The 12,883-nt window shown below is 38.0% G+C and overlaps 1 protein-coding gene across 5 annotated transcripts in view; it reads right to left on the bottom strand.

Annotated features, from left to right (window-relative positions):
• TTC39B (tetratricopeptide repeat domain 39B) overlaps positions 1 to 12,883 on the bottom strand; it is a 119,128-nt gene that overhangs the window by 21,797 nt on the left and 84,448 nt on the right. For 4 of the 5 annotated variants that reach the window (XM_027616133.1, XM_027616135.1, XM_027616137.1 and 1 more), the window contains 7 exons: positions 7,566 to 7,671; positions 5,922 to 5,987; positions 3,951 to 4,059; positions 3,266 to 3,423; positions 3,116 to 3,175; positions 1,320 to 1,481; positions 587 to 678 (listed from right to left, as the gene is read on the bottom strand). In XM_027616133.1, coding sequence (XP_027471934.1) covers positions 587 to 678; positions 1,320 to 1,481; positions 3,116 to 3,175; positions 3,266 to 3,423; positions 3,951 to 4,059; positions 5,922 to 5,987; positions 7,566 to 7,671 — 753 coding nt within the window. The remainder of the gene's footprint in view (positions 1 to 586; positions 679 to 1,319; positions 1,482 to 3,115; positions 3,176 to 3,265; positions 3,424 to 3,950; positions 4,060 to 5,921; positions 5,988 to 7,565; positions 7,672 to 12,883) is intronic. The other variant, XM_027616134.1, reaches the window with a different exon arrangement.

Here is a 12,883-nt window from a genome sequence, read left to right as displayed (position 1 = left end):
AACAAATAAAATGGTTTCACACATCCAAGGAAAGGTGACAAATGGGAGCTGGCTATATGGGTCGAGAGCCTAGTCACTATGAGGAGGTCTGAACAAGGGACTTAAACTTCACCTGGCTGAGATTTCCTAAGGTTGAGGCTCTAAGACATCAACATTTAAAACCTGGATAAAACAGGATGAGCCTACAAAGATACTGAGAAGGAATGGCAAGAAAAGTAGTAAGGAAAAAAATTACTCATGTATTATAATTTTGCAATTATTTGTGTAATAATTTCACTGATGTCTGGTTCCACTACAAGATTATAAACTCCACAAGGACAGGAGCCATGCCTGTTTATACAACACCTAACATGGTATCCTTCACACAGCAGGTGTTCAAAAACAAGGTTACAGATGACGGATGGATACTGATCTAAACAAAGTTAAACAGATTCGTTCACGGCAGACCTTCTCTGAATATGGTTTTTAAGAGTGCCTGCATTGAATGAATAGAAATTAAAGAAGATATGAAGGTAAAGTCTGGGAGAACACTTAGAAAAGAAAGATGTATCCAGGATCTTTGTTATAGCAATAGTGCCTTGCTTACCTGAATAAAGTTACTATATCCTCTTTAGTTGTTACTACATCCTCCTCTGGAAGCATACTCAAAATTGCAGCTTTCAAGAACACATATGTTGCCTTGAGGAAAAGGAGAGAAGCAGCTAGTTATAGGGCATCTCTAGGTACATGACATTTCTATCTTGCAAGTCGGGAATGACCTACAAACTGTTCAGATGTAACATTTAAAAGGCATCAAAGAAATAAAAGGAACTGAAGTCTTATACTGCCTATTCCTATTCGGAATAACACTTTTCAGTTAATTTTGACTATTTTCCTATTACACAACTGTAGCATTTATGGGCAAGAAAGCACACAGAATGAACAAGAAATCATCTCATTTCTCCCAACTTCTCACAAATAGATCAGAATTAATTTTAATTATTATGAAAAGCCTTGTCATCAGGGCATCATAAAATCTACAGAAAAATTATCAAGACTGTTGATACTGAATAACTTTTAAATGTAAGTGCATTTCATCCTCAGAGGTAAAACCTCTTTGTTAAAAAGCACTGTTTGGATGGCTTTTAAAGCATGTAGTGCTAAGGACAGTGCTTATAAGCAGTAGGTACTTAATGCCTATTTCCTCCTTTGATGAATCCCTAAGTTGAGAAAGTAGTGTTGATGTCATACTTCTGACACTACATCAACATTTTTAAAGAAAAATCATCCTGGACACTTACTGGCAAACAGAGAACAGTAATGAAAGCATAGCACTTTACCTTGGACCATTTACTTTCTTTGCAAAGCAGATCGGAATAATAATATGCCTCCATCCAGTTTTGTTGGAATACATAAATCCACATCAGCTCCCAGTAACAGAGATGGTGAAATTGTTTCCATTCTTCTTGAACTGAAATGCATTTTCGAAATATCTCTTGTGCCTATAAGTCAATTGCATAAAGCTGATCATCCAGATATTACACAAGGAGATAATAACCTAATGGAAAAATACATAAATCACTTTGTACAAAAAGAACAAAAGCATCGCTCATTAAACCACTCAATGTGATGATACATGTTCCTTTCCCTACATGCAATTAAGTTCTGCCTCTTGATTTAGCTTCGTGAGGGGGCTGTGAGACTTTATATGTGGGAGTAGTGAAGTTCCTTCCCAAGGAAGATATAAAATGCAGAAGTCCTTTACCAAAGGACTGAAAATAAAAGTCAGAACTCCCAGAAGTTAAAATACACCTTAAACAAAGTTAAAGGCAGACTGGGAGAAGATATCACTACATCCACAACTGGCCAAAATTAACCCTTATCATACAACAATTTAATAAAATCCTTTAAAAAAAGACAACTCAATGGGGAAATTGTCAAAGATATGACTAGGTAATCAGAGAAAGAGATATACAAGTGACAAACACACATGAAGAAATCTGTATGAAAAATATAAACTTAAAAATTAGATTTCTGGGGCACCTGGCTCAGTCGGTTAAACATCTGACTTTTGGTTTCGGCTCAGGTCATGATCTCACTATCCTGAGATCAGGCCCCACGTCGGGCTCCAAGCACAGCACAGAGTCTGCTTGTCCCTCTCCCTTCCACTCTGCCTCCCCGCCCCACTCCTGAGCGAGTATGTACATGCTCTCTCTCTCTCCCTAAAATAAATAAATAAAATCTTTTTAAAAATTAGATTATCATATTTTGGCTATGACCTGGGCAAAAATACAACAGATAGTGTGCAGACTTGCCAAAGTGCATTGGAAACAAGTATTCTTATATCTTTGTAGGAGTTGAAATGGAATAACCTTAGTTAGAAGGTCAATTTGGCTAAATTTAACAAAATGCAAACATCTTTGACCTAGAAATCCTGATAATCAGAATCTGTCTTATATAAATATACCTGTGCACAGAAATATACACATGACGATGTTTACAACACTATTTATAGTAGCCAAATGTCTATCAATAGTGAACTGCTTTACTAAGTATCATATATCCATCTCATGGAATGAAATCCAGCCATCAAAAAGAATGCAGGAGATTTAGATATACTGACCTGGAAAGAAATCCAAGATGTATTGTAAGTAGGAAAAAAAAAAAAAAAAAAAACAAATCAAAGAAAAATACGTATGTTTGACCTCATTTGTGTAGAAGAAAATTATTTGTGCGTATACGTATATGAAAAGCTCCATAGTCGTCTTCTTCAAGAGAATTAGCGAATGATTTCCTTTGATGAGGAGTATGTGCAGTACAGTGAGGCTGTATCTTATTCAGGGGCTCGATCCCAAAGTCAATATGCAATACAGAAACTGTACTCCCTTAAAGGTGCCCACTTGTATTTTGTATATTCTACTCCGAGCTGCCTCACATACTTAATGTGTAAGTATAGACTGTATTCAGTAATCTACATATAGAAATGCATACACAAAATTAAAGTGGGGCGTTTTAATAACACATGTCATCTTTACTTCTGTCTAGTGCATACAGCTGAATTTTCTTATGTTGAATGAGTGTGACACAACTCCACCTTACAGACAACTCCCCAAATTACTCCCCCCAAATAAATTACCTCCTCCACATTCCCTTTGAGCAGCTCTATCCGGGCATGATAAAACAACATGAGGGAGCCCTGGGGAGAAAGGAATCAGAGAGACTGATCAGTGGTCGGCCCCGCCTGACAGGTTATGGCTGAAACATGTACTTGAAATTCTAAGCATACGTTTGGGAACTGCTGGAGGAAGGGAGCAAGAAGACTCTCTGCTTCCACAACATTCACTTCTCCTGTACCTAGAAATTCAACAGGAAAAGCCTCAGTCTTCACAACAGGGTAGATACTTATAAGTAATTCTCCATATTTCAGTAAAATATAGCAAACACCTATTCATGGAAAAGATAAGAACTGTTAATTTGGCAAGACAAGTCCCACCCATGACTTTAGTTTAAGAAAGCTCTAGGACCGACTAATTCTTAAGAATGGAAGGAGTTATCGTTGAGTCCTAATTGGGCTTTCTGGTTTTCAAAGCAATATTAACTTAGTCCAAAATTTAATTTTCTACTCAAAAAGAAATCTTATATGAATATGCTAAAACAGACCAACTTAAACAAATTTTACAGAATGTTTTTAGCAGAGAACAGATACAAAATATTCAGGGAAAGAAACCCTCCACCCCCTCTGCCAAATGTTACTATGACAAATGTCACTATTTTGCATCTTTACTCAAAAAAAGAAAAAAAGTAAACAGATACAGACTGCTAGCTCTTAGTGATTTTTTTTCTAATTGTTTTAATTGAAATATAATCAACAAACAATGTTATGTTGGTTTCGAGGGTACAATCTAAATTTTTTACTTACTCAGATGAAAGGTAATCTATCTTCAATGACATAAAATGTAATCGGTCCTTACCAAGGATTAGGGAGATGTAAGTATGAAAAGCTAGTATAGTTAAGCAGCACAGCGGAGACCTCATGCTTCTTCCTGATGCACCTTCCTGTAACTGCAGGAGGCCCAACTCCTGCAGGAAGCAAATGCATTTCAGAAGGAGAAAACATGACTGAAAAATCACATTCAGATACTACAGAGGCAGAGGCCAAGTTCCTGTGTCTCCCCCCTCCAAGAAGGTGGGGTTTATTTTTCAAGAGCTTAGAATAGGGGCAATGCCTGACCAGAAACAAAGTTTACATTTTATTTATTTATTTTTTTAAAGATTTTATTTATTTATTTGACAGAGAGAGAGACAGCAAGAGAGGGAACACAAGCAGGGGGAGTGGGAGAGGGAGAAGCAGGCTTCCCGCGGAGCAGGGAGCCCGATGCGGGGCTCGATCGCAGGACCCTGGGATCATGACCTGAACTGAAGGCAGAAGCCCAACCACTGAGCCACCCAGGCGCCCCACAAAGTTTACATTTTAAACTGACATAAGGGGGCGCCTGGGTGGCTCAGATGGTTGAGCGTCTGCCTTCGGCTCGGGTCATGATCCCAGGATCCTGGGATCGAGTCCCGCATCAGGCTCCCTGCTCAGCGGGGAGTCTGCTTCTCCCTCTCCCTCTGCCTCTCCCCCTGCTTGTTCTCTCTCTGTCTCTCTCGCAAATGAATAAATAAAATCTTTAAAAAAAATAAACTGACATAAGATGATCTCACAAATTCTTTCATATTATGTGATTCTACGGAGAGGACAAAGGCAGTGCTCATTTCATAGAAATGTTGTATTTCTCTGGTAAAAATATTAATTTATTAAAACATGTTGAGGATCTAAGTGCAAGGCATTATGGTGGGTATGAACAAATACAGGGTTTTTTTTAAACATTTTTTATTTAAATTCAATTAATTAACATATAATGTTTTATTGGTTTCAGAGGTACAGGCCTGTGATTCATCAGTCTTATATAATACCCAGTGCTCATTACATCACATGCCCTCCTTAATGTCATGAACAAATAATAGTTTTGTCTTCAAAGGTAATTTGTCCATCAAACAGGTAAGACACTACACGAACACACGGTTGTATTAGAATATGGTGAGTGCCATAGGAAAGATAAATGATTCTGAGTCAGGAATACTTGAGCCTCACTGGGAGAGAATAAGGGAGAGTTTGAGGAATAGCTGACATTTATCTCAAACCTAATGGATGGAGAGGCTCTCAAGAGAACCTTATTTGGGAGGCTGCTGGCTAGGGAGGACATCCAAAATAGAGAATAGCAGCAGCACAGAAAACAGAAAAGCACAGGACCTGTCTGGGGGGATAAATAACAGCTTCTTACACTTGTCCTCATATAGTTCTCAAAACCTGCCCTCTTCACTAACAGGGACAGCTTTTGCAATAAGGCAACCCTGGTAATAGCATATTGAGTGTTAGGTTTAATTAATGTTATACATTACAAAAACAACCACACGGAACTATAATGAATGAGACTCCTGGAAAACAAAATTTCCTTGCTTAGTTTTATCATGTAACTTATAAAAGTGCAAGGAAACCCAAAATACTGTAACTATACTTGATCCATGTGAAACAAAAAACATGAGACATGGAAATCTAGCCTAATTTCCTGGTTTTACACAACACTCTGGGGTTGCTAAAAGGTTAAGGAAGCATATTTTAACCACACAAGAGTACTAAAGTCCAGCAAGGAGCAATGTTAGTAAAGCAAAATTTTTAATCCCAGAACTTAGGTAACAAATATAAAAATTTTTAGCTTTCAATAGCAAAACCATCTCAGCTCCTGAAAAGTACTATCAAGACCCCAATGACTTTTTACTGTCCTGCAAACAAATTGTCAGTAATTGTCATGCTGGTCATGAGGATGTGCTGCATTGCCCTTGTATTCAGGAAACAATGTTTTATCTTTCCTGTCAAAATCAAGATAAAATTAAATGTGTACCCTGTTTCCTGAAAATCCTATAAATTCTAGTAGTCTGATAATCCGTGCTGGTAAAAGGGAGAGCATCTGCAAGAAGAAAAAAAAAGCATATTTGTTAGTGTATCTACAGATAAATATTAACCTCAAACAACTTAAAGTTTTAATAATTCAGTAATATGAAATATTAGAACCAAGTTTGAATCACTATACCTATCTCAATCATCACATATTGCACATATGACTTAATTTCATTTAGCTAAGACAATGAACCTAAAAAATTTTAAAAAACAAAACACACAACAATAACAACAAAAACCACAGCCTTTTCAGGACACTCTAGAGAATACTTGCTCCTCCTATGTGCAGTGATTAAGTGCTGAGAAGGCAATCCCTCAGTGCCCACTTCCAAACAAGATCTCTTTTAACCTCCTTTTCCAGAAAGCAAGTCTGTTGAATTCTGCATAATATGCAGGCATCACCCAAAAGTGAAGAGCATGGCACTACAGTTGCTTTCTAGAACATCCCTGGGGAGCAGCGGGGAGGGGAAAATCCAGCCAGCGCAAGAACAGGTCACCTGCTTGTTCACTTTGCTTGGAAGGAGAAATGGCCACATGTGTGATTCTATACGGATTCATCGGCTGGAGCCAATGGTTTGGCTGGATGGTCAGGGATTTGGAAGGAATATCATTGGAATATTAATGACAAGGAAGTCTAGGGAAGAGCACAGACCTCTCTGAATGAGCAAAAAACATGAAGATATTTGTGTCCATTATGAATGTTCACCGAAGCCTGACCTCAGGAGAGGAGGATTTGAATAATCAAGTGAATACGGTAATGACCTGTTCTAACAGCCAGCCAGCCTCTTTCCTCAGCCACCCCTATCATTGCCAACTGGGCTCGTGAACTAAGTAGCCGTGGTGATGTACACACTCGTGTATATTATTCCCTTTACCACTGCATTTTCTCATTAGTTCCAGTCAAACCTTAATAAATTTCAAAATCTCTAAATAACATATTACAATTTGACAAATATCTACTCAAACTCTTTGTCGCCCTCACAGCATCAAAATCATGCCTCAAGCTATATGGCTACTGCCTCACCCATTTTCAATTCCAGAGCCGCCATTGCTAAAGCAACAATATTTCTGAGGTGGAAATGGAACCGGATTCCAAGCTCCTTATTACCAAGTATGTTGCTAGTCCATGCAGAGTGATGCATGCTTCTCCTCTTGTACAATCCAAACCTACTCTGAGCATGTGCAGAACTTTACAACGCATACTGGCCAAAGTCACCACTGGGTCACAACACAAAAAAAACTGATCCCACTCTAGCGACTTGTCAACCAAACCCAGGTAAAGGTTCACACACAGTAGAGAAGGCACTGGAAACCTTAGGTTCTTTTATTTTTTATTTTTTTTTAAAGATTTTATTTATTTATTTGACAGAGAGAGAGACACAGCGAGAGAGGGACCACAAGCAGGGGGAGTGGGAGAGGGAGAAGAAGCAGGCTCCCTGCAGAGCAAGGAGCCCGATGCAGGGCTCGATCCCAGGACCCCGGGACCATGACCTGAGCCGAAGGCAGACGCTTAATGACTGAGCCACCCAGGTGCCAACCTTAGGTTCTTTTAAAAAGGCTTCTGGCAGCTTTACAATTATTTACTTACCAAATTAAAGGCACCAATTCCAAGCTTGACACCCCCTTCAAACTCATAGAAGAACTGCTGTTCAACTTTGTTCTTCTGAATTACATGCAGGATAGAAAGACATTCTCTGGATTGAAGACAAAAGTTATTGCGTAAGTTTTACTATGGCTCTGAAAATTACTGTGAAGTCAAATTTCACACTGACACGCTGTAAGATAAATGTCATTAGCCAAAATGCTCAGGGATTTTTCAGTGGAGGCGGCTGTGCTGAGTTTAACCTTAAAGGCAACTCGGGTAATAGTCATTAAGGAAAAACTGACACACCCATTTCTGCCTGGTTTATCAGGACCAGTTTTTCTGGGCTGAAACGAGACAGGGTTCGAACATCAGCACGCAGGACTCCAGAGCCCCAGGACCACAGAACTGTGACCTCACAGCTTTCCAGCAAAGTCTCACAGAAGACTTCTCAGGGGTGCTCCGTCTCTTGGTTGCTGTGCACGCTTGAGCAACCCTACCTTCTGCCAAGTACCTGAGGAGCTGCTGCCAAAAAGATGTGAATTTCAGTGGGATGGCCATGATCTCAAATAGACCAAATAACTTAGAGCTTGCCAGTAGGAAAGGCTGAAAGAGGACAGCAAATTCCATCAAACTGCACCATTTGTCTTTCTTCTTTCTACTCCATCCAAGCAAATCTTTCCGATTTCTCATTTTAATTTCTTTTCTGTGCATTTCCCCCCTTCCCTTCACATCTTCAAAAGGCAAATACTTAATCAGAGAAATGCAAATTAAAACAATGACAAAGAGATAAAACTTGGTAACGAACAGGAACTGCTTACCAAATTGACAAATATATATTTTAAAGGCAGTAAGAAATAACCAGACGTTATGTATCACCTTTTGTAATATAATTATAAAGCGTACAACTTCATTTATGATGTAGTCTAGCCAAATTTATTTAACCTGAATCCAGTAAGCCTACAGATCTAATTGCCAGCTTATAGGAAATATTAAGCGCTAGAAGAATGCTATGGACTGAATTAATTATGCCCGCCTCCAAATTCATATGTTGAAGCTCTAAGCCCCAGTGTGAGGATAGATGAAGATAGGGATTTTTAGGAGGTAATTAAGGGTAAGGTCCTAATCTGAAAAGACGGGTGACCTCAGAAGAGAAAGAGAGAGCATCTCTCTCTTGGCCCTATAACGGCTGAGTGAGAAGGTAGTTATCTGTCTGCAAGCCTGAAAGAGAGCTCTCTCCAGAAGCTGATCATGCTGGTACCCTGATCTTAGACTTCCAACCTCCAGAACTGTGAGAAAATAAAATTCTGTTCTTTAAGCCACCCTGTCTGTAGTATTCTGTTACGACAGCTTGAACTAACTAAGACAAAGAACAAGCTAAATGAAAAGTCAAGAAAGCCATCACACAAATCCATGGGATATTCTGCAGGACAACTGGCTCGGGCTTTTCAACAACCATCATGAATATAGAGACTGTTCTAGAATAAAAGATATTAAATGGACATAAAAAGGGGATGCAGTAGACAGTCTTGTGTTGCATCCTGGTATAGACATACCAGCAGTAAGAGAAATTTGGGGCCAACCAGGATAATGTGAAGATAGACTAAGTATTACATGAAATGAAGATTTATTGACATGGAAAAGTAAAGAACACTAACTGAAAAAAGCAGGTTACAAAAGAGTATGCACATTAAAAAGAACATATATCTTTAGATTTGGATAGAAAAAATTCTGAAGTAATATATACTAAGGTTTTGCAGCCATTATCACTGTGTGAAAAGAATATGGAGTATGCATGTTAATAGCTGCTCACCTACATTCCTAAATATATATGCCACTTTTGTGATAATAAAGCATTATTTTAATTTTTTTAATGGAAAACCAGTGCTGGCAAAGGAAAGAACAAACAGACATATTCATCTACTTTGGTAAAAGGTAGTTATAGTATGGAGATTGGCAAATTATGGGGACATAAGCATGCTCATTCATTCATTTATTGTCTATGGCTATTTATACTCCAAATAGAGTTAAGTAGTTGCAACAGAGATCTTATGACCCACAAGCCAAACATATTTACCATCTAGCCCTTTAAGAAAAAGTTTGCCAACCCAATTATTTTTCAGAATAATTTTGCAATATATATCAAAAATCTTAAACACAGATGTACTTTTGACCCAATAAATCCAATTTTATTCTAAGGAAATAGCATGGATAAACACAAAACTTACCTGTAAGGAGAGATACTGTATTACTATTTATAATGAAAATGTATAAACAAACTAAATAGGCAACAACGGGAAATTAAGAAGAGTCACATGAGTGCATATATTTATACATACACACGTGTGGTGTACCCACATAATAGAATGCTATGTAGCCATTAAAACCCATGATGAACTAAAAGCATTTGATGACCTAAATTTTTGTGACATGAAGTGAAAAAGGAAATTTCAAAATGACATGAAGTATATGATTTCATTACATAAAAAGATAATTATATATGCTCATATGCATGCATTAAGAATGCAAACATGAAAATATCAATAGGATGGCAGGAGATAGAAATGATTTTCAGAAATCTTTTCTTTTTTTTAGAATTCTTTTTTAGTCAAAATATAAACGTTCTATTTTTTTATTATTATGTTATGTTAATCATCATACATTACAACATTAGTTTTTGATGCAGTGTTCCATGATTCATTGTTTGCGTATAACACCCAGTGCTCCAAGCAGAACGTGCCCTCTTTAATACCCATCACCAGGCTAACCCATCCCCGCACCGCCTTCCCCCCCAGAAGCCTCAGTTTGTTTTTCAGAGTCCACAGTCTCTCATGGTTCATCTCCCCCTCTGATTCCCCCCCTTCATTCTTCCCCTCCTGCTATCTTCTTCTTCTTTTTTTTTTTTTAACATATAATGTACTATTTGTTTCAGAGGTACAGGTCTGTGATTCAATATGACCTCACTGATATGAGGAATTCTTAATCGCAGGAAACAAACTGAGGGTTGCTGGAGTGGTGGGGGGTGGGAGGGATGGGGGTGGCTGGGTGATAAATGTTCTATTTTCTGATAATAGATGATTGTTACAAAATTTTCAAATAACATGGAGACAGCATAAGTGCCCCTGCATGACTATCATGCAGAGAGATAGTCACTGTTAACAGCCTGGTACATAACCTTCTAGGTGGTTTTATGCTTTAGTAAGAATCCAATCTTTAAAAACCACAAATGGGATTATATAGTATATACTGTCCTATAAGTTATATTGATGATTTTTCCATGAAAATGCATGAGAGCTACCTTATTTTTAACAAGTGCGTATTATCTTATTCTATGGAATAATTTATTTAACCAAATTCCATTGTTAAATATTTACATTGTTTCCAAATTTTCCATATTATAAACAATGTTGCTAAAAGTGTGCTTGTACATTCATCAAGTACTTTTCCTACATCAAGTACTGTAATTATAGTTAATCTATCACAACTATCCTTAGGATAAATTCCTAGAAAAGGGACTTCTGAGATCAAAGGTGATACACTTTCTTAATTTTGATACATACTGTCAGAACATCCTTCAGGAAAACTCTTATCAATTTAGATTCCCACCAACTTATGAGCTCCTCACACTGTCATTTTCCCTGAATCATTTGTATCACATTTCCATTTGTATTTTTTATTATGGTATATTTTGCCCTGACAAAAACTGAAATGTTTATTTGGTCAAGTCAGTCTTTTATGGTTCCTGATTTTGTCACACTCAAAAAGGCTTCTGAAATTGACATCATGTATCTGCTGATACGATACACTACAGAAAGACACAATATCACTTGTATGGTATTCTTGCCATAGATGCGAAATCTGGATGTAATCATGAAGAAACATTAGATTAGATTAGTCCCCGCTGAGAGACATTCTACAAAATAACTGCCCAGTATACTTCAAAAATGTCAAGATTATAAAAATAAAGAAAGACTGAGGGACACTTCCAGATTAAAAAAGAGTGAAGAAACATAACTAAATGCAACATCCCCAACCCTGAATTCAATTCTGAGCCAGAAAAAGGACATTAGTGGGACAATTAGAGAAATCAGAGTAAAATCAGTGGAGTAATTGATAATACCATATCAATGTTAGTTTCTTGGTTTTAATAATTATTACTGTGGTTCTATAAGATGTTAACATTTGTGACTCTGGATGAAGAATATATAAAAATTCTTTGTGAAAATCCTGAAGTTATTTCAAAGTGAAAAAAATTTAAATAAAAGTTTAAAGGCTTTTGTGCTTTAGGCTATAAAAAAATTTTCCTTATGTTTTCACTACTACCCTTTGAAAAATATTTTAATATTAGAGAAGCCTGGGTGGCTCAGTCAGTTAAGCATCCAACTCCTGGTTTCAACTCAGGTCATGATCTCAGGGTTGTGAGACTGAGCCCTGTGTTGAGCTCTGCTCAGCACAGTCGGCCAGGGATTCTCTCTCTCTCTCTCCTCTTCCCTCTACCCCTCCTGCTCACGTGTGCTCTCTTCTCTCACACAAAAATAAATGAGAGAGAGAGAGAATGAGAGAGAGAGCTTGAGGGGGGGAGGGTCAGAGGGAGAAGCAGGCTCTCTGCTGAGCAGGGAGCCCCATGCGGGACTCAATCCCAGGACTCCAGGATCATGACCTGAGCTGAAGGCAGTCGCTTAACCAACTGAGCTACCCAGGCGCCTTTAAAAAAATTTTTAATATTAAATATACATGGAATTTATTTTCATGCTTTCTTTTTCCAGAATGAAGAACCAATTTTCCCAAAAAGTATTTTTCCCACTATTTTGAAAGAGACCTATGTATACATAGGAATTTCACATATTTTTAATTCCCAAGTAAATGTCTGTGTGTATGTACAAAAGTACATGCATGCACACACTGATAGGTTTGTACCATTTTAAGTCTACTTGAATTCATTACAGTTTTTAAGTTTTGATGACTAGAAAAGCAATTAGCTCTTTAACATCCTTTTAAATCATCTGAAAGTATTTGTTTTCTCAAAAATTTTATTTATTTATTCATGAGAGACAGAGAGAGAGAGAGAGAGAGGGAGGGAAGCAGAGGCAGAGGGAGAGGCAGGTTTGCCACGCAGCAGGGAGCCCAATGCAGGACTCGATCCCAGGACTCTGGGATCATGACCAGAGCCGAAGGCAGATATTTAACCGACTAAGCCACCCAGGCATCCTTATCATCTAAAAAGTATTTCAAGAGGGGCGCCTGTGTGGCTCAGCCAGTTAAGCGTCTGCCTTTGGCTCAGGTCATGAACCCAGGGTCCTGAGATTGAGCCCTGCATTGGGCTC

The sequence above is a fragment of the Zalophus californianus genome, chromosome 13 (genome assembly GCF_009762305.2).
Source record: "Zalophus californianus isolate mZalCal1 chromosome 13, mZalCal1.pri.v2, whole genome shotgun sequence".
NCBI classification, from domain to species: Eukaryota; Metazoa; Chordata; class Mammalia; order Carnivora; family Otariidae; genus Zalophus; species Zalophus californianus.
This window is presented reverse-complemented; position numbering and strand designations above follow the sequence as displayed.